The 22,928-nt window shown below is 42.2% G+C and overlaps 2 protein-coding genes across 2 annotated transcripts in view; both read right to left on the bottom strand.

The window, feature by feature from the left end:
• Positions 1–1,486: 1,486 nt before the first annotated feature.
• LOC147333943 (CD276 antigen-like) overlaps positions 1,487–22,928 on the bottom strand; it is a 185,386-nt gene continuing 163,944 nt past the window's right edge. The window contains exons 8-9 of the mRNA XM_086286480.1: positions 21,460–21,516; positions 1,487–1,870 (exon numbers count right to left, since the gene is read on the bottom strand). Coding sequence (XP_086142606.1) covers positions 1,535–1,870; positions 21,460–21,516 — 393 coding nt within the window. The 3' untranslated portion in view covers positions 1,487–1,534. The remainder of the gene's footprint in view (positions 1,871–21,459; positions 21,517–22,928) is intronic.
• Positions 18,652–20,218, bottom strand: LOC147333949 (nuclear factor 7, brain-like). The gene has a single exon (XM_086286530.1). It carries the CDS (start codon positions 20,216–20,218, stop codon positions 18,833–18,835), a length of 1,386 nt encoding a protein of 461 aa, XP_086142656.1. The 3' UTR covers positions 18,652–18,832.

Genomic DNA, 22,928 nt, shown 5'->3' with positions numbered 1-22,928 from the left:
ACACAGGTCTAACAGCTGCTTCGGGGTCAGAGGTCATGTTGGGTTGATCCAGCTGTTCTTTATAATTTGACCTGTTTGGCTGCAGACTGTGAGAGCTCATTAAAACATGTCTGAGACTTTTGGAAGGTCAAATCCTCGAGTCTCTGAAAACGTGTTTGTTTATTATGAGGCTGAAACATCTGAACCTGTGATTCAGTGACAACAGCTCTGTCACACCAAACACTGTGTACACAGTTTACTACTTTTATATACGAAGCACTTCAAACAGTGCAATATATCAATACCATGCAATATATAACACTATATACCAAACATCATACTTACAGTTTGATATAATTGTTCAAAACAACCAAACATCTAAAAAAAACTGACTTTTTAGGTTTCTACACTGAATAAATATCCAAAAACATTTTGACTGGTTAAAATCACGTTTGCAGAAGATTTGGTGGTTTCCTGGTGTAGAGTTACTAGAGTTAGAATAGAGTTAATATTCCTTCTTTAATAATCCTTTGTTGTGCTCACTGCTTGTTTTATTCCTGTGTTTGATGATCAGAGTCTCTGTAAGTCATGAGTGTCAATGAACGATCAAATGACAAACTCCAGGAAGTGCTGAGTGGACTGTGCCATGGGGGAAATATGATGTTGTTTATGTTTAATATTTATGCTGTTTAGCTTACATTTGAGTTATTCTGGATTTGATTAATTGACCTGTTAACATACACCAGGTCACCAGTGCATTACTTAAAGCTTTAGCAACATGCTAATTAAACATATGTTCAAGAAATAAAAAATATTAACTTCATCTGATCCAACATTCAGATTATTTTAAATGTGCGAGTCTGTAATCTCAGTGACTAACAGAGAACCTGAGTGTAAATGTGACCAGATGAAGTGTGAGGTTGTGAGAAAGTCTCTGACTGCATTCATAGATGTGTCCTTTCAGCTGCTCGCTCTGATCCAACCTTTGGTCTCTAAGAAGAGGCTTCAGGGAGACGTTTGCTACGTTGGACTGTAGGACCATCAGAAATGTGTGCAGTAACAAAACAGGCAGCACTGAAAGCAGCTCTAAGTGTTTGTGTTGTTCAATGATTTGTGCACAACAACAACAATGGGACCTGTCTCATCCATCAGTCACCATGTGGACATTTTTCTGACACACTTTGAAGCTGATGGACGTTTTGTGTCTGCACTAAGTACGTTTTCACCAGCTATGGCACCGGCAGGATTCACTTTCACAGACTCACAACCACCAGCTCCACCCCTCCCCTCCCCCTCCAGCTGTAGGCTTTAACATTGAGTTTCCCCACACATGTTTACAGACGAGTTAGAGAGCAAGAGACGAAGAGACATAAATGTCTTTGTTTCTGCTCTAACCAAACAATGCTGCTCTACAACTCTAGACTACCAGCCACAAAGACAACAGCTGGAGAAACATCTGTCTACCTCTGACATCCACCAGCTCATCCATACAACAAACACACATCAACAACCAGGAAGCAGCTTCACCTCTGATCACACACACACTCAACTCTACTCACTCACCTGTAACAATCAGGTTGAGGCTGCTGATGGACTTCCATGAGCGAGTTTCTTCCATGAAGAAACGACACTCGTATGCTCCAGCGTCATGAACTGTCACATCCTTCAGAATCAAAGACACGTCTCCATCCTTCATCTGTCTGTCCTGCAGATCCACCCGGTTCTTAAAAGATGGATGCTGGTGTGTTGAATCAGGGAGACCATCCTGGTACAAAAGCACATAATCATCTCCCAGGTCAAATCTCTCCCACTTTATTACTCTAATGTTGTTGTTTGGAGCTCGACATGTCAGAGTGACGTCCTGTCCAGACTCAGCTGTGATGGTTTTCTGCTCTGAAAGAGGAAACAACACTTTGACATTTGAGTTTTTAGTCATGTTGGATTTAATGAACCTCTGAACATCCAGCAGGTCACCAGTGACCCACTGAGGGGGAATTTTAGCCTCATGCTAAACATGCAAAGTGTCAGAAACTACAAGATGTTAGCTTCCACAGAACAACAACATGTGCTGATAATAAGTGAACATAATGTGTGAGAGAAAGCAGCCTCTCATTATAAGACACTGTGAGTCTCTGCATGCTGCCTTTATGGAGCTACAGCTGTTTGTATACACTGAACAAACAGCTTTGTAGCTGTATACCGACTCCTGAAACTACAACACATCACACTGACACACACATTACACTTCTTTGTCTCTGTCACAGCTGGATTACAGATGTTAAGTGTCCACCCAGCCTGGTGTCTCCTTCACACACAGACAAACTGAATCCAGATGAAAATAATCCTCCTGTACTTCTGGTTATCTCAGAGAGAACCTCAGTTTAGTTCAATCTCACCTGCAGAGACGAAGACAAGGACAAACAGCAAAGTGCAGCAGAGCAGCGCAGTGCCAGCAGCCATCTCTGTGTCAGTATTTGTGCTGATCCGACTCTTAGTTTGTAATAAAGCTGAAAGTCTGCTTTGAAGAACAGATCTGACTTTCAGCAGCTCACTCTTACCCTGTAGTTTGTGGTTCATTTAAGAACCTTGGAAACCTTGGCTGTTTAGTTGAATCAACAGGTATTATCAGGCTGACGTCAGCATGATGTCATAAACACACGATAAAACATCAGAGTTTTAGTACAGCCTCTTGTTCTCTCCTGTAGTCTGAGTGTAGCCATTATAACAGTGAGACGGCACTGCCACCATGAGGTCAAACTGGAGCATTGCAGGTAATAATTCTCATCCTGAACACTGTTGGAACATCAGACCTCCTCACGCTTTGAACTCATTGTGATTCTAAATATTTCTAGTTTCACTTTGACCCCAACCCTAACCCTGAAATGGGCTGTACAGCTTTTATACTTTGACAATGACAAAATATTATTATCTTCTCCCAAATCCAACGTGGCAGTCTGCTGCGAATCCTCCCCGTCCACATCCGACCTCACCTGGTATCTGCTCCTCCTGGAATCAGAAACACATGGACACAAAAACACATCCTGCCTTGATTATCTAATGTTATCCTTCAGCTTATTCTAAGGCCCAGTTCAGGACGTCATGTTTGGACTTCCTGACCCAGAGACTTATAGAAAACAATTATCAGTGTATGTGTAAAAATCCTCTGCACTCTGCGTGTACCTGCAATATTTCAGATCCAGACAATATCGCTGAATGAATCTGTTAACTCTGAAAACACAGTCAACTCATTTATGAGCACATTTGCATTATGTATATATTCATTTAATAAAACAGCTTTATTTAATTTTTTTTAGAAACAATTTATAATTTTGCCTTTCACACCTATTTTCCGTGTGAACAAAAGAACGTTCAGCTGTTATCAGGTTCCTCTCCTGTCTCGGTTGTGGAGTGTATGTAGACGACCCACGAACAGACATAGGCAGAGAGATGGAACTTGAAACCAAAAGCGAGCCTTTATTTGGCTGGTGACAGGAGAACTAAGAAACCTATGAACAACTATGACATACTGTGATAATATGAGGGCACTATGACACACACTATGACTCTGTGACTATGAGGACATGGGGGTGGGAACACAGACGAAGCAACAATGAACAAAGGGAGACAGAAGACTTACATACACATATGAGGTGATGGGGAAGTGGAGGCACCTGGGAAAAAAGCTGACACAAATGGACATAATGACATCACATGGGGAAGAGTAAAACTAAACACATTGGCTGTGTCCAAATCAATGACTGTAGAAAACATGGACGACGCGACAGCGCCTCCTCCCATTGTGCAAAAATGAAGCCAAACAACCTGCCTGCTGCACAGCTGGCTTATGGCACTAAGAGGCACATACCTCCCTCTAGTGGTCACATTAAGTTCAAACATGGAAAAAGTGTTGGCTACCTATAACATAGTCCTGGGATCACTTCCGGGCCATTCACCCCCCCCTCACACATTGACCCATGTGACCTCAGTAACTCAGTTGACAGCAGGGTGGGTCATCCACTCTCAGGACCTCCGCCAGCATCACAACCTCACTGGGAGTTAAACACCCGAGACTCTCCATCAGCTTTCAGAACTGAAGAGGTGAAGCGCAGTTTGCTTGTTAACGTGTTGACGCCGTCCAGCCCCACGCACGGGGCGATCCGCTGTAGCTCGTTAACGGAGATTTGCCGTGTTGTGGCGTTAACGTCATTTCAACGAGATTAACGCTGACAGCACTAGTGAGAACACAACGAATATGACTGCACATTGACGCCGACATCATCCTAGTGCAAAGACAAGTGGAAGCAGACAAAAACAACAAGCACGCATGCTACAAACTTTACCCGAGTCATTTAGACAGCCGTTAGCACATGATTCTCCTTATGGGGACCTGATATGTTTAATATGCTGCTGAGAATATAGCCCAGAAGAAGCGTATAGTATAGCTTTTATTTTGGAAAGAGCCATTTCTCTGTAATAAACTCTCTTTTCCAAAGATGAGTGATTTCTTGATCAGATAGATTTATTTTATCCCTTTGTTGTTTCAGCAACATTAAATCTAAAAACTGCACGTTTGAGTTAAAATATATATTTATAATTTTAATAAATGACAAATTAAAAAGGCATGAAAATTTTTTTGTATCGAAAAAATATCGAACCGTGACACCAAAGTATCGAACCGAACCGTGAATTTTGTGTATCGTTGCACCCCTAATATATATATATATTAGGGGTGCAATGATATTCGTATCGATATTGAACCGTTCGATACAGTGCTTTCGGTTCGGTACGCATATGTATCGAACAATACAACATTTGTAATTTATTTTATCAATTTTCCTTCTGACGATGCTGTCTGTGTTGAGCGCTCAGTGAATCTGCGTTCGACTACTCCGCCTAGGCTGCACTGTCGAGCGCAGATCCACTGAGCGCTCAACACAGACAGCATCGTCAGAAGGAAGAGCGCAGGGCAAGCTAGCGAGACAGAAGTTAAGCTCTACTTGCAACAGGCAAATTGAACCTCATTCAGATCTGGCGTTTGGAATTATTTTGGTTTTAATGTGACGTATGACCCTGAAGGTAAGCGAGTCATGGACTAAAGTAAAACAGTATGTTGGATGTGCCATGCAATGCTCAATTACATGGGTGGGAACTAGTGTGTTAGCGCAGTTAGCTCGTTAACGTGTTGGCCGTCTAGCCCCATGCACGGGGCGATCGGCGGTAGCTCGTTAACGGAGATTTGCCGTGTTGTGGCGTTAAGGTCATTTCAACGAGATTAACCTGAAAGCACTAGTGGGAACACAACGAATATGACTGCACATTTACGCCGACATCATCCTAGTGCAAAGACAAGTGGAAGCAGACAAAAAAAAGCAAGCATGCTACTAACTTTAGCCGAGTCATTTAGACAGCTGTTAGCACATGATTCTCCTTATGCTGCTGAGAATATAGCCCAGAAGAAGCGGATAGTATAGCTTTTATTTTGGAAAGAGCCATTTCTCTGTAATAAACTCTCTTTTCCAAAGATGAGTGATTCCTCAATCAGATACAGGGCTTGCAATATCGCTAGCCCGACGTCCCGGAGCTAGCGATTTTTTCAGTCGGGCTACCAAAATCTATCTCTTCCCTGCCCGTTGGGCTATTGTAGGAAAAATATATGTCAATGCTTTTGCATTCTTTCAGAAATGTAGCTGGGTAATTATGTCATTGGCATCGGTGAGCCACTGTCAATATGTGACATATTGAAGTCGCGTTTGAATTTGCGCTTGTTTTTTTGCTTTCACTTTGCAATCGTGCGAACTGTGTATAGAGAGCGACAGCACTGATCTGTGAGTGATGATAATTTGTGCACCAATTCCTCTGACATCGTCTTATTAATTGTTAGCTTACTATGCAAAAATGACAAGTGAAATCTCCCGCAGCAAGCTTAAACATGTGAGAGGTTGATCGCGCAGAGAATCGCTGAGCTTATGTGTGTGTGTGTGTAAAAGCAGCAGGATTTATATTTCAGTTCTGCTGAGCCAAATAAGACAGGTCAGGGTGAAGAAGTGACAGCCAAAGAAAAGCTTACCACAAAACGGAGAAGTTATGACAAATCAGACTATAAGGCAAAAAGAAAGTGCAGCTTTATGGTTTCATGGACAAAAGAATTTCTGTGGCTGCAATATGACGAGCTAAATAACCAGGGCTGCACATAAGTGGTCCGCAGGTGCGCATTCGCTGTCAAAATAAAAAACACGCACAAGGGTTAGGGTTAAATTTAAAAACTGTACTTTTGAGTTAAAATATATATTTATAATTTTAATAAATGACAAATTAAAAATGCATGAACATTTTTTTGTATCGAAAAAATATCAAACCGTGACACCAAAGTATCGAACCGAACCGTGAATTTTGTGTATCGTTGCACCCCTAAAAAATTATATATATATATATATAATTTTTTTGGGGTGGTTTTGGTTGCATTTTTCAGGATTTATGTTCTAAAACATCTGCAGCTCCATGACACTGAAACAAACCAATTACCATGCAGTACAGCAATTTTACATTTTTTCACATTTAATAATCACTTTTTAGTTTAGAGTCCAGTGCGTATGATTAAAAAAAACTGCTGTTGTTTCAACTGGTCAGTTTCAGTCTTCTGACTCTCCACCTTTGCTTCATGCTCTAATGCAAGTGCAAAATGAACTGTGCAAGATCTTCTTCCTTCCGCCATCAATTTCTCTGGAAATTACAGCAATATTGTCATGTCACAAATTACCATTAAGCATAGTCTCACTACCCGACCCAACACTTTACCTTGGATCTTCTTTTCAGACGTAGTATGTGTGTCTGTGCAAACCTGAGCTTTTTATACCATGACAGAAAGAGGGGTGAATGAGTACTTACTTACTTAAGTACTTACTTAAGTACGGAGGCATAAAGGGGATGATATGATAGTTCTATAAATCTTCTAACATGGTGGAATCAACATGTTGTTTAGTTTATGTTCAAGGGCAGTGTGAGTACCAGTCAAATGTAGTGTGGACGGGGTTGTTGGAGTGCAGTCTGCTCGTGGTCTGATCTGTGGAAAAAGAACAAAGAAAACTGCAATGATCTCCATTCAGTCACTGAAAACATAACAGCATCTGTGTCATCTGCAAACGTCAATGATTTTTCTACCTGCAGACAGAAAAATAAATCACTGAGCCGACACAAAGTATAAATAAATGTAACTCTAGAAACATGGATGAAAACAAGAGAGGACAAAGCAGAAAGAAGAACAGAACACTGAATGTTGTTTAAGGTCAGACTCTGAGGTGAGGTTAAGGTTCTTCTCACCATTTTGGACTAAGTTTAAAGAAGTGACTATTTTACTGTGGACAGGCTCAATTCTCTAACAATATACTACACTCTGCTTTTTAACATGACCACAGAAAGAAAAGGCAAATAAAGGAAACATGTTATAAAGCACACAATCTGATCTATTAACTAAAAAGAGAGAAATTATGTTCATGATAATTGGACTCAAATGCAGGACACATTGGTTTACAGTATTTTTTTTATCAAGTTTAGCCAGAATGTGTAATGGGGAGGGCAAGGAGGTCTCTGAGTTTACAGAGGAGAGGACAGTCCAACAGGCACATGGGTGAAGATCCAAGCAGAGGGGAAGAAGCAAAGGTAAGACCAGAGGTAAGCATGAGGAGCATCAGCAGCAGGTAAATACAAAAAAACAGAGATTCAGAGGCCCGAGCAACTGCACCACTGAAACATTCAGTGAGGAAGTGATTGTCAGTGAATCACACCTGCAGTAATGTCACTGCGGCACATGTGTAAAGCTTAACTCATTTTAAATACTTTATATTGTGTTCAGTTTACAGTAATGCATCATTTTCTGTGAAAGAACCACGGATCTCTAAACAGCTTTCAATTAGCTCAGAAAAAAGGCGGATTTAAAAAGGAAAAATGCCACAGCTCAATTTACCCGTGGCATATTAAAGTGTTTGTGCTACTTTATGTAATTTTTATGTCATTCTTAGTAGGCAAGTTTTAATTATGCCAAATATTACTCTTTTTTTGCGCTTTGGTTATTATTATTTTTTGTAAAGATACAAATATTTGGGGGACCCATGAGACTCCACTCAAAAGCATCTTATTTTTCCTGCCCAGTTTAAAATCATTTGCTTGTCCTAGTGCCAAGTTTATATCCCATTATTTACATTTTTTGGTACTTCTCCCAATATAAAACGCACCTTTGGTTTCATAGACTGATCATCTCTGCAGTTTTATTCCAAGACTGCAGCACCCCTGTTAGCTTGTTGTTTAGTTTGTATTGGCTGTTGTTTGTGATATTTAATCAGTAGGAGTAATAAACTTTGTCTCTTCCTGATGTGTGTCTTTTATCCTGTCGCCATCTGCCCTCGTCTCTTTTCCGTCACCCCCAACCAGTCACAGCAGATGGCTGCCAAAACACCTATTGGATCAGTGCCTGTATAACCTACGATGGTGTAACAGCAGGCACGTGCAGAGGGGGGGGGGGGCTGGAGGGGCTTGAGCACCCGCCCCTTTCCTGATGGGTGCCCAGAGTGCCCTTTTGTTGAGGCAACTTTTAAAATTTTTTTGCGGAGTCTTGTCTGTGCCCCTCAACAATAATATTTAACTATTAATCATAGTTTTGCTAAATAAAAGGATCTGGCTTGCATCAGTCACATGATCACATTTAACCAATGATCGCCCTTGACGGCAGAACGCGCTGGTTACGAGCCGGGAACGAGCTCACAAAGAGCACGCGCATTTTTAGCGGTCCGGAGCTGTAGGAGAAACACAAGTTAACTCAGAGACACAGACTGATGCGACACAACCAGTAAGTAGGTGTACAGCGTACACTGTAGTGTGTAGCACCCAGGAGTATTAGCTTATTACGTACACGTTGGTAAGTTGTCTTGTTGCAACTGACGAACTGAAACAAATGAGCGTGCTGTGTGTGCAACAGGGCGACAAACATTACCTGTCCTTTTATTAACTGCACAAGTAGTGCTGGTCATAGCTGCTGGCTACCTGTGTAAGGCTGTCATGGGTCTGTAGCTCTGTCACCGTTTTAGGGAACATATTTAGTTTTAAAGCAAGTTACATAGCTTTTCCTGCCTTTCTGGAGGGATTATATTCCACTAAAAAACGATCTAATATGCATGTCCACATAATTATGCATTATTATAATTATGATATATTAAAAAACACAAGCTGTATGTAACGTTGGACCCAAGAAATATAAGCTGGAGCGAATTTGACGACAGCCGAACTTTTATTTAATACTGTGCGTTTGTACAGGGACACAGACACTCCCGCTCTCTCTCTGCTGTCATGTCCGCCCTCCTCCTCCGACTGTCACTGCCAACATATAAAGAGACACAATCACTGTCAGATCCCAGCACACCTGTTCACCCCGCCCCTGCACCGCCCCGGGAGCTCACTGCGTCACCCCTCCTCTGCAGCTGGCCAGAGACCACACCCACGCCACACTGTATTTTAAAGAACATACATTAAGAAGCAGATTATATTAGATTTATATTTTAAATAAGACAAAATTTGGATTTTACAGCAGTAAAATGATTGTATCTCTACAGTTTAAACATGTAATAAGCTTTGCCCTGCACAGAGTGGATAGTGAAACAAATGGAATCATCATAAATACATTATTTCATATTTATTACTTCCCCCTCCTCATTGCTTTATTATTGTAGCTCTAGTAATAAATAATAATGTAAGGATTCTGGATCAGCACCGAGATGCCCAAAGTATATACAGTATTCTGAAGAAGGTCTAAAATGTCAGTGTGTGTGTGTGCATGTGTTTGTTTTATGTATATGGATTATTTTAAATTATTACTCATGATATGACATTGTCCAGACAGAATTTTATTGGAATTCCACGTGAAAGACCAACACAAAGTGGTGCACACGTGAGAAGTGGAACGAAAATCATACATGATTCCAAACATTTTTTACAAATAAATAACTGCAAAGTGGGGTGTGCATAATTATTCAGCCCCCTGAGTCAATACTTTGTAGAACCACCTTTTGCTGCAATTACCGCTGCCAGTCTTTTAGGGTCTGTCTCTACCAGCTTTGCACATCTACAGACTGAAATCTTTGCACATTCTTCTTTGCAAAACAGCTCCAGCTCAGTCAGATTAGATGGACAGCGTTTGTGATCAGCAGTTTTCAGATCTTGCCACAGATTCTCGATTGGATTTAGATCTGGACTTTGACTGGGCCATTCTAACACATGGATATGTTTTGTTTTAAACCTTTCCATTGTTGCCCTGGCTTTATGTTTAGGGTCGTTGTCCTGCTGGAAGGTGAACCTCTGCCCTAGTCTCAAGTCTTTTGCAGACTCCAAGAGGTTTTCTTCCAAGATTGCCCTGTATTTGGCTCCATCCATCTTCCCATCAACTCTGACCAGCTTCCTGTCCCTGCTGAAGAGAAGCACCCCCAGAGCATCATGCTGCCACCACCATATCTGACAGTGGGGATGGTGTGTTCAGAGTGAGGTGCAGTGTTAGTTTTCCGCCACACATAGCGTTTTGCATTTTGGCCAAAAAGTTACATTTTGGTCTCATCTGACCAGAGCAGCTTCCTCCACAGGTTTGCTGTGTCCCCCACATGTTTGCTGTGTCCCCCACATGTTTGCTGTGTCCCCCACATGTTTGCTGTGTCCCCCACATGGCTTGTAGCAAACTGCAAACGGGACTTCTTATGGTTTGCTGTTAACAACGGCTTTCTTCTTGCCACTCTTCCATAAAGGCCAACTTTGTGCAGTGCACGACTAATAGTTGTCCTATGGACAGATTCCCCCACCTGAGCTGTAGATCTCTGCAGCTCGTCCAGAGTCACCATGGGCCTCTTGGCTGCATTTCTGATCAGCGCTCTCCTTGTTCGGCCTGTGAGTTTAGGTGGACGGCCTTGTCTTGGTAGGTTTACAGTTGTGCCTTTCTCCTTCCATTTCTGAATGATGGCTTGAACAGTGCTCCGTGGGATGTTCAAGGCTTGGGAAATCTTTTTGTAGCTTACGCCTGCTTTAAATTTCTCAATAACTTTATCCCTGACCTGTCTGGTGTGTTCTTTGGACTTCATGGTGTTGTTGCTCCCAATATTCTCTTAGACAACCTCTGAGGCCGTCACAGAGCAGCTGTATTTGTACTGACATTAGATTATACACAGGTGCACTCTATTTAGTCATTAGCACTCATCAGGCAACGTCTATGGGCAACTGACTGCACTCAGACCAAAGGGGGCTGAATAATTACTCACACCCCACTTTGCAGTTATTTGTTAAAAATGTTTGGAATCATGTATGATTTCCGTTCCACTTCTCACGTGTGCACCACTTTGTGTTGGTCTTTCACGTGGAATTCCAATAAAATTGATTCATGTTTGTGGCTGTAATGTGACAAAATGTGGAAAAGTTCAAGGGGGCCGAATACTTTTGCTGTATTTAGCAACCAAGACTCTTCAGCATGCTCTTGTATTGCTTATAAGATTGTTCACTGCATCTGGAGGAGTGCTTGGAGTGGAAGGGTCAGAGATTAATTCATTCTCTGAAAAGCATTGAACACTAGCTTTCTCACCTAAGTGGTCAGAGAAGAAAGAAACAAAAAAGGACAGCTGTGGTTTTATTGAACTGGAGTGGGAAGGGTGGTCAACCAAGTGTCATGTTACACATGAAGAGTAGAAGTTCATCTTCAAGTTATACCATGTCAGTGACCTTCATGGTTCCTACATTCACATTGGATTTTCTAAAACAACACGTGCTGATTAATTTTATGAACGGCTGATAATCATGGACATTCACTTGTTTATCTCTTTGTAGTCTTGTACCTTGTAAAAGTTGTAAAGATTACTTTATGCATTTTGTCGCTTAGAGTATTTTTGCTCTGAGTTATTAGAGGAATTCCATAATCAAAGGCAATTACTTCCTCAGTGCCAAAAACTTCCAGATATGTTCTTTCACAGCTGCTTAAACATCTGTATCTGAGCACACATTTTGATATTTGTCCTCTAAGCTCTGGTCAGTTGGTGGAAACACACATGCTCATGTTTTACTATCAGTTGACAATCATTGATACTCACTTGTTCTTCTCCTTGTACTGCATCTGAAGTCATAAAGATTACATTAGTCACTGATTCACTAGAATAAGGTTGAATCTAATGCTACAGTGACCTCCCCTCTGTACTGTGTAATATAAAAGTCAGTCAGGTTTGCAGATGACACACAGATACTGTTGAGTTTTCACTGACAGAATGGAGATCACGCTGTTTTTCTCGCTGTTGCTTCTGGTCTGCTCTGTTTCCACAAATCAGACAGAGGCAGATAATGAAATTCTTGACCAGCAGATTTCAAACCAACAACCCTGTCCACAGGAAATCCATGCTGTGCTCAGAGAGCTGACTGCCTCAGTGGCTGAACAGAAAGTGGAAATCAGGACCTTAAAACAAGAGAATAAAGGTAGAGTATGATGTCAGGTAGTGAGAAAAATGACAGCATGAGGAAACCTTCATATGAGCCCCTGTTACAGAGATATCAATGTCACTTCATGAATCTATCACTAACGTTTCTCATTAATTTTTTTATTTTTATTATTTATTCATTATTTATTCAATAATCTAACCTACTAAAAATGAAAAGATTCAAATGATGCAGATAAATAAAATTCATATTGACTTATTTATGTTCTTTTCTGTCAGACCATGTCGCAAAACTGAAAGACCTGGAAATGCAGAACGTTGAACTTCAGAGACAGAGGTCTGAAATTGACAAACTTAAACAGCAACAAATAATAAATAAATAAATAAACTTTATTTATAAAGCACACTAAAAAAACAAGGGTATACCAAGGTGCTTGACAAAAATAAAATAGGAAAAGGGAGATGGGAGGGAAAAGAGAAAGGACCTGGCACGTATCAATTATAAAAACCATCATAAGATATAAAAGTAGTTCACAAGCATAAAAAATGTACCAGCGCACACAAGTGTTAACTGGGTGGAAAGGCAAGATTAAAGAAATAAGTCTTAAGCCGTGATTTAAACAGTGGCATAGAGTCAGACGCCCGGATAGCGACAGGAAGGTTGTTCCATAAGACCGGGGCAGCTACAGCAAACGCGCGGTCACTGCGAGACTTCAGCCGAGAACGAGGTTGCTCCAGAAGAATTTGGGTAGCAGAGCTAAGTGCTCTGACAGGAGTGTGTAACCTGAGAAGCTCATTGAGGTAGCTCGGCGCAAAGTTATTAATGGTTTTGTAGGTGAAAAGTAATATTTTAAATTGAATACGGTATTTAATTGGAAGCCAGTGCAAGCCAGCAAGAACAGGAGTGATGGAAGAAAACTTCCTGCTACCTGTCAAAAGGCGTGCCGCCGCATTCTGGACAGTCTGCAATCTAACGAGAAGGGTGGAGGAAAGGCCAATGTAAAGAGAGTTGCAGTTCATATCCAGAATCGGATTCTTTTGGTTATTACCCAAAGCTCGTGACCATAGGTGAAGGTGGGGACAAACTGATAGGAAAGAGCTCCTGCCAGCCACACAGCCACCTGCGACAATCACAGACATTTATCTACCGGCTTGACTGGCGGCTGCAAAACATTGCAAGATAATCTTGGTCAGGTATTCTTCCAGTCCACAACTTTACCACGAGTGTTGTTATATCAATTTAATTGTCCCACAAGGGGAAACTTGGGTGTAACAGCAGCAAGAAAACACATATACAAACAAACAGTACACATGACACAGAACAGAAACATACACAATTCTTACATATTTACATGAAGGACAATGGTTACCAAAAACTGAGTACCATACTGTTGTTAAATTAAATAAAATTAAATACAGATAAGAGGCAACCCTGGTTGTAGTGTGAATCGGTTGATAAAACAGTGCACGATACAGCGCTGATGTAAACATCTGTGTTTGTTGGGAGCAGTTCAGATTGTACAGTCTGACAGCTGCAGGGAGGAAGGACCTGCGGAAACGCTCCTTCATGCATCGAGGATGCAGCAGTCTGTCACTGAAGCAGCTCTGCAGTTCAGCAACATCTACATGCATGGGGCGGGAGATAAACTGCTGCTCCAACATACCACACTGTGAAAAATGACAGATGCCACCACAGAGTCATAGAAGGTCTTTAAAAGCGCTCCCTGGACTCCAAATGACCTCAGCCGCCTCAGCAGGTAGAGTCTGCTCTGACCCTTCCTGTAAAGAGCATCAACCCTGTACTTATACTTTTGTGTTGCTCTCTCATCACATCTTCATTATTCTCATCACTGCTTAAAACAACACACATCTTTTTTTAACTGTCCTTTCTCCAAAACAGAAAGTGGCATTACAGTTGTTTCAGGCTGAGAGACACAAAACACTCTTCGTATTATCATTCATATATCATCCACACAACTATTTTATTTCTTTTTGTCCACTGGGCAGGTGACCTGCAGAATCATGTCTGCCCCAGCTGGATACCTTTTCACACACACCGTGACGTCAGACACACTCACAGTCACTTCATTCGTCAGACTTCTTTTAAGTTTGCAGCAGGCAACGCGACTGAGTATTGTGTCAAGATAAGTAGGAAGACCACGCTATAATGGACAGTTGAAGGAAAAGGTCAAATTTACAGGGAATCTTTTTGTTTTGTTTTTGGACAGAAAGATGAGAGTTTGATGTGTACATGGCTGTGAACAAAAATATAAATGTGGTGGATCATAAATTTGATTAGTTTTGAAGTTGTACATCTCTGTTCCTTACATTTCATGTCATGCCCTTATTAATGTTTTATTTGTTGCTTTGACTGTTTTCGAATAGAATATGCAGTGGGAATATAGAGGGAGATAAGTAGTGAAAGTTTTGCCTGGGTTGATTGTGCGTCGATCCATTGTTAATGCCTCAGGGCTCCAGTAGGTGGGTTCGCGCGCTTCCTCCTTCACTCAATACAGACGAGTGAGAGTGAGAGCTGCGTGTCTGTGCCGCTCTTTCACCTCTCCTCACTATTTCCCCTGTTTAAGGGCACAACATAAACACTGAGGCTTCAAAATGCAGCATCTACAACACTGTCACTCTGCCTCCACCATGGAGACCGTCTCCATGGTGATGAGTACAACTGGCAGCTGAAACTGTTGTGAACTTCTCCATGAGTCATATTTCCTGTTTCAGAGCTGCTGATTGGCTCTTTGGGCCCTTTACCTTCAGGAGGTCATGGACGAAGCACTGAAGTCGTTCATCACGTAAAAAATATTTTTAGTTTATAATAATTTGATAAATAATAAAATATTAATAAAAACTGGAAGATTTTTTAGAACTTAGATTTTAAGCTATTTATGTCTTTTTTGCTGCTCTTTTTTAAACTTATTCCCTTTAAACTGTATTTATTCTTTTTAAAATATATTGGTTATTGCACTGTAGAGGCTGGTGAGGAACAGTATTTCGTTTCAGGCTGTGTAACACGAAATGACAATAACCAATAAAGTCTTGAGAGCTGCCATCATTGTTCCAGCAGGAGGCAGTAAAACACCAAACTGCACCTGTTGTGCTGAAAAGGTGTGAGCATGTGCAGTAACCCAGTAAGTTACCTGAATATCTCTCACACACACACACACACACACACACACACACACACACACACACACACACACACACACACACACACACACACAGTACTGATACTAATGACTCGCTCTCAGATCTATTTGGGTTTAATGTCAGGGTATATTTGTGGATGAAAGTTTTGGTAGGACACATGATGTGGACAGTCTGGTAATCCCAGAATATTTTAATGTAAGAAAACTCCAGACAGCTCTGGAGAAAGTTTCAGAGTAAAAGCCCTGGAGTGTTTTACATGTTATTCTGTTGGATTAAATCTGACGGAGCTGATTCATAAACACTTCACTGCCAGGTATCAGGTGACCTGCAGAGACTGATCCTACAAGCACTCAGAAACAGAGTAAACCAAACTGCACCACAGTGATCAGACGAAACCTTCCTGACATGAACACAGCTCAGTAAAAACTGTGAACCAGCAGAGAGACTACACCCAGCACCATACACCACCTCTCTGACACAGTACACCCTCGGGCAGGTGGTGTCCCCATAAACAGTCTGAGAAGCTCTGATTATTTACTATGTTCAAACAAACTGAGTGTCCACAAACGTCTGAGCTCACAGTGAGAGCTGCTGGCACAGTTTGGAGGTGTTCTGCCCCCTGCTGGACACACAGAGCTACAACATGAGGATCAGAGGAGGCTGGTGCTGCTTCACCTTTAGACACAAGAAGGAGGTCAAAAAATGTAGAAACAGAGATTGTTTTTCAACCTGTAAAGGAGGAAATCCTGACGAACCAATCCACAGCCAGAAAAGAAGTCTAACTCTGTGCTGCTCCAATCAGGAATCAGCTCTGTTACTGTGTGAGTGTGTAAAGTCACAGAGTAGCTGGTTTCAAATGTATCTATAAAGTTTATTCACATTTTATTTAGGCTTCAAAAAACAGTCCAAGTTTATTTCTTTGGACTTTGTTCACTTAGCGCCACCTGGAGGACAGTCAGCTCCCTGCAGCAGCTCTGGAGGACTGTTAACTGATGAAGAGCTCGGACTGCACAGCCTGCTTCATCACCGACTTCTTTAAATAAACATGACCACGATCAGTCGCAGCACCTCAGACAAACGTTTGTTACACAGCAGCCGCCTTCACACCGACTGAGCTCCATCACAGCTTCAGAGCTCAGCTTACTAAAGTCAAAGTTTATTTCCTCTCAGGTTTCTTACTTTCAGTAAAGTTTCACTGTTAGAGCCCTGACCAGCATCCTGCAGCATCTGGAGCAGCTGTGTGGTGCTGTCATGGCAATAAGGATCCAAATCTGTGGGATGTTTCCAGCAGGGGTTATAACCTGCAGCCAGCAAGGTGTGCCTAATAAAGTGGCAGTGTTTATGTCCCAGTGCAGCAGCATCAGAAAACGGTGGTTTACATCTCTGTTACAGGAAACCTGAAGAGTTAAAACACCAGAGAAGAAAATCTAAACGTTACACAAAGAACATAAAAGAAGTAAACTTCATAAAAACTTCACAAATGATGCTTTAAATGAAAAATAAATCCCTGTAAATAATTCAACAGGTCACATGTTAGAACCACCTTAACTAAACTCTGTAGCCGCTCACTGTGGTTTGTCCCAGCAGCTCTTAGGAAACAAACTGCTAACTTCAGTGTCAGCACACACTGTTAGTAAACTATGCAACACTGAATTCAGGTTTCAGTTGTGTTAAGTTGTGAAGTTGTGATGAAAGTCTTCTTACTGACACAGGTAGGATGGTCAGGCGTCCTCTGTTCCTTCACCGTTCATGAACTGTCACTTATAAAATGCTGCCAAACATCAACTACACTCAATAACTAAACGTGTGCAGGTTAAAGTGATGGACGCCCAGATCTGCACTCCAAATACAAACAGACTAAAGGTGTTTCCTCCAGAAACAAAGACAATATTTACAAAGGTCTCACAGGTAAATTGTGAGCGATCACAGCAGCATCTCATCCTGACTAACAGCTTTTAGATGCAGGGAGAGCGTCGTGGTTCAGAGGTGGTTCAGCAGATGATGAAGGCCTTTCTGTTGCATTGTGTAGTGCTGTGGAGGCCATGATGGTCGACTGGGTCTGCTTCTACTGAACTCACAAACACTTCTGAGGTATTTACACCTGAAGCCTCATTGAATGTGAGTCAGAAACAAACGGCTCAGCTGTGATTAATGGATGTTTCCCTGCATTTCTATTTTCACACAGTTTATTTCTTACAGCAGGAAAACTGAACAGAATGTATGTAAGAGGTCAGAGTGAGGATGACGTCACTTAATACAGGAAATACATGTTTGTCTGTTTTGATGATGAAGGACTTCTTCAGCTCTGTAAACAGCTACACTTGAGAGGACAGAGGTGATTTCATGGATCAATAACAATGTGTTTATCAGCTTTCATCATCGCAGTGCAGACATGACGTCAGATCTATCAGAGTGAAGGCCGTCTCTCTGATGACGTCACAGAGCAGAGTCCTTCTGTCCAATAAAGGATCTCAGATCAGCTGCTGCCATCTTGTGGCCACAGTTGGTTACTGTCTCTGAAAGTTGTCTCATGTTTCCTGTTGTCCTGCTAACAAAGGCTGGAGCTCATCATGCTGAGAGGGCAGCAGCATTTTGTGGCTCTTCACACATGTTCATTATATTCTGATGATCCTGGATGGAGACAAACTACAGATAAGTGTGTTCAGCCCAACTAGTTTATCTCATTACAGCAGTTTGATGTTTCCCTTTGAATCCCCCTGAAGATCCTGACAGTGAAGCACGTACATAATACTCCAGCCTTTCAACTCTGAGCTTATTTAGTTCTATTAATACACTGAAATCTCATTTGTGTCATGAAGAAAGTCTTTAATCAAACACAATTCAAAGATCAGAAACATTTCATATATGGAGTTAAACATGAATCATTGTTTCAACAACATATTTATTGTTGTCATAAACAGACAAGAAGACAACAACAAACTGCTCCTCCCATTCAACACATGTCAGTCCATATCCCAGCAAACTAAATCATCTCCATTTACACATCAAATAGAAACATGAATCACTTGTAATGATTAGAAACTTGATAGAATTTCAAATCTAGTTTGGGGAGTCATTCAGTGAGAAACAGTGAAATGATTTTCCATGTGAAAAGGTGGACAGCAGAAACAGAAAGAAACAGTGAAACTAAAAGAGAAACAAAGAGCTTTGGAACAACGAGGCAGCAGGAGGACAGCTGCAGTTTAACAGCTTCAACTCACTGACAGGAAACAACATTAGAAACATCATCATCCTCAACTCATCTGCTGCACTGACACTGACACCTTCAACGGACACACCTTCAGTTTACCACCAGTGCTAATGTATGGAAACATCCTGTGAGTGAAAGTGTGTGTGAAGGTGTGTATGTGTGTGTTAGTATCAGGATCAGAGAACGACAGCTTTCCTCTGTTCCAGTCCAGATTCACTCTGATCCTCTGGAGCTTCTTCTGTACTGAGAGATCAGTGACAGCTGATGGTGAGCGTGCTGAGTATTCACCTCCATAGAACCATATTATCCATAATCCAGACAGTATGCGTCCCTTCCTCTGCACAGACTCTGCTAACACACCCAGTAACCACACTGTACAGTCTCCAACTTCAACATCCCAGCTGTGAGTCCCTGAGTTAAAGCCCTCAGAGCCCAGGACAGAGCAGTAATCATCAAACCTCTCTGGATTATCAGGAAGCTGCTGCTTCTCTCCTCCTGGTCTCACACTGGTCAGATCTTCAGACAGGATGAGTTTTGGATTTACAGTGTTTGGGTCCAGAATGAGAGGAGTGTAGGAGACCATGTCCTTCATGTTGTTCCAGATGTTGAAGGTCAGGTTGCCCAGGTGTTTGGCCTGGTCTATCAGAGCTCCTGAGGGCAGCTGTGGATCATCCAGCAGGGGGCAGCGCTGGACTCTTTCCACTGCAGCCTTGTAGTTGTGCAGGAATGAGACGTCTTCAGCTCTCAGCTCCTCCTCTGTGGCTCTGACTGTGTCTGAAAGAGCTGCTATCTCTCTGCTCAGAGCCTCCATCTTCTCCTTCATCATCCCACTCTTCTGCTCCTCTTCCTCCCTCAGTGCAGCCAGCCTGGCCTCCTCTTCCTCTGCTAGAAACTGCTGAAGCTTCTTAAACTGCTCCTTAATCTGCCTCTCTGTGTGTCGGGCCTGGACCTTAATGTGTTCTGCTGTTTGATCAAACTTCACTTGAACTTCTTCACAAACCTTTAACTTCTTCTTTAAGGGCTCCAGAGTTTCCTGAAGTTCCTTCTTGTGTTGTTGTGCAGCTTCATCGATGGGTCTGAATCTGTGATTGGTGTGTTTTTCTGAGTCTCTGCAGATGTGACACACTGGCTGCTGATGGTCCAGACAGAAGAGTTTGAGTTTCTCAGAGTGCAGACAGCAGAGAGCCTCTGAAGCTCTCTGATCTCTCTCCTGTAAGAACGACTCACACAGGTTCTTTAAAGCCAGATTTAAAGGTGGATCCCTTGAAGATCTTCTCTTACAAACTGGACACTCGTGTGTTGGTCTCTCTCTCCACCATCTATTCAGACAGTCTTTACAGAAGCTGTGGCTACATGACAGAATAACAGGATCTCTGAAGACCTCCTGACAGACCGGACAGCAGAGATCCTTCTGTGATCTGGAAGCCATTGAGTCTGTGAGTGAAGCTGAAAACAGCAGACAGGAAGTACAGTCAGTCCTGGCTCCCCTCCCTCCTCTACCACCTTCACTGAAACTTCCTTTGAGTCGTGTTTTTGCTCAAACTCACATTCAGTGTGTGGAGCGTCAGCAGCTTGAAGCAGCAGTGTTGGAGTTTTCCACTTTTCTCTCCTGTAGCTGGACTCACTCAGAGGAAGCTGCTAGTTTGGTCTGAGCTCAGTCTGATCGTCTGTGCGTCTCTCTTTACTGAGGACGAAGAACTTCCTGTTTCCTGGTTTGTCACATTTGAGTGACGTGAGGGGAGGAGAAAATGTTGCTGTTTGACTTTTAACTAAGGTGTGTTTCAATCCTGCCTGCAGCTCAAAAGCTGTAAAACAGGTTTTGTGTCTTTTCACCTCCACAGGTCACAACATGAAACCTGTTGTGAAGTTTATAAAATAAAGTGTCACTCGGTGGTGCAGCTGTTTGTCAGCTTCTATTTTAGACTTTGTTCTGGTTCTTGTTCAGGTTCCCAGCAGTGGGAGTGTAATGCAGTCACACACACACAGGTGGTGTTAAGGTGGATTCACTTAGTTACAGACAGTGGTGTTATTTCCTGTAACTAAGGGTGTGTTTCACTCCAAAGTTCAGACATTAACCTGCCAGAAGTTGTAAAAGTTACTGATAAAGAGCTTTTCTCTCAGAAAGCAGAAAGAAAAGAAATAAGTGTAAAGAGTGCAGCAAAATGTTTTAGTGTGAGCTGGTTCATCTGATCTGGTTGTGTAAAAGTCACTGCATGACACTGAGTTTTACTTCTGTCACGATTAGTGGAGCGGACTCAGGCGCAGACCACAAGTTTCTTCAAATCAAAAGTGAATTTATTTACAGTGTTCTCCACGGTGACACACACACACACACACACACACACACAACGGTGTCTGGGGAAAAGGGGTTCCAGGGTCCGGGAGTGAAAGGGGCAGGAGTCCAGGGAGGGGAGATTTCCATACAGCCCTCGCAACCACACACAGCTCCTCTTCTTTCCTCCATCACTCTTGCTCACGCTCAGTCACTGTGCACAGGGAAAACAGGTCCAGGGGAAATCTATACACAGACAGAGAAACAGTTAGTCTCCTGGACGTACTCACGAACAAACTTTGCAGAGTGCAGGACGACTGACGCTGACGGCTCAACGATCCAGCGACGAGTAGAGCAGACTCGCCATCTTAAGTAGGACTCCAATTCTCATAATCAGCGGCAGGTGTGCTGATCATCTCCAGGTGCGTGGGCCAGGAGCAGGAGCCCACACTGAGCTCCGCCCCGGCAGGAGAAAGAGAGAGTGGGAGAGGACGAGAGAGAAAGGGAGAGCAGAGGCGAGAGAGGAGAATAAACAAAACAAAGCGCCTGACTGCTGTCAGCTGGAGAGGTGCGGGGACCATGACAACTTCTGTGTTACTGACACTCATCTCTGACTCAGAGAAACGATTTCTCCCCTGTGATCTTCACACAGTGGTGAGTTACATGTGTGTGGAATTTTTCACGTTTTATAGAATTAAATTTCCTCTTACTTTCTTTTTTGTTAACCTGAGTCACTGATCATTTGCAGTATTACAGAGTCTGGCAGTCTTTGCATGATGTCCACGTCACTGTAAGTTTCTAGCTGACTCTCAGGTGTGACAGGTGTGCCAGCAGGAAAGAGTAATAATAACCTGCATCCTGAGGTTTGTCATGCAGGATTAAAGGAGCCAGGCTTTGTTCACACAGCTGGGATTGTATTTTACACTGACCCTGGGTCAGTATAAGTATCATACAGTTTAAACGAACCACTGAAACTTGCACATATTTATTACAGATGCACTAAAGAAAAACGGGATATTTACCGTCAGTTTGTGGCTGCGATTAAACACTTTACTGGAAACTTTATTAACCAGTAACTTCATCAGTCATGACAGAAGCTAATATTTCTGTGCTAACATCGTTTAAACCAGTGGTTCCCAAACTTTGTTTCACAAGAAAAATTTCCACCCCCCCTTTGTGCGCATGAACACATCCTCCAACCACACACACCCATATTTTGCTCCATTGCATGTGGCTATTTTCACGCCACGCTGTGCGCCACGTTATTGTTGAGATGAATAGCAGAATGGCAGATAGAGACAAAATACTGTTAATCTTACCATCTTCAGGTTTTACACGCTTACATACACACACAGTTACTGTCCCTCCATTTAGAAAGGCAGAGGCGTCACGATGTGATTATTTTACTGTAGTTATTTTTTTTATGTGTAATAATATTCAACATTACTATCAATGCATTTTCCAAAAAATGCCTCTCTGTGCAAAATGGGTTTAAAAACATAAACAACTGTAGGATCCTGTTTGTCCGTGATTTAAACAGCCCAGCGCTGCTCCTGATGAAGGGAAAACCAATTCTGCAGGGAGACCTACCTCGGCACTTGTGCAGGTGATTTTTCTCTTACTTTCTTTTTTCTGTTATTTACTAAAGAATCTGTCAAAGAAATAATGAATTCTCCACACGTGTTTGAAGGTTGCTGATACGTTCATCTAGCACAGACCTATTGCTGGAACGCCAAGACAATTCTACTACAATGGCAAAGACAAGACGCAAGTCACCAGAGCTCTTTGTGTTGCTCGTGCATGAGGGAGAGAACTGTGACGAGCATCGTTCTCTCTGTTAAGGAATATATTCTAAAATACTTCTTCA

The sequence above is a fragment of the Aulonocara sp. 'chitande type north' Nkhata Bay genome, linkage group LG3 (genome assembly GCF_057382095.1).
Source record: "Aulonocara sp. 'chitande type north' Nkhata Bay isolate Kocher_YH1m ecotype deep benthic linkage group LG3, A_spYH_male_GT1.1, whole genome shotgun sequence".
In the NCBI taxonomy this organism is placed as follows: domain Eukaryota; kingdom Metazoa; phylum Chordata; class Actinopteri; order Cichliformes; family Cichlidae; genus Aulonocara; species Aulonocara sp. 'chitande type north' Nkhata Bay.
Note: the sequence above shows the minus strand (reverse complement) of the source record. Positions and strands in the feature narration are given on the sequence as shown.

Excerpts from the sequence above, each read along its gene's own strand:
- LOC147333949 (XM_086286530.1), bottom strand. The coding sequence starts at position 20,218 with ATGGCTTCCAGATCACAGAAGGATCTCTGCTGTCCGGTCTGTCAGGAG.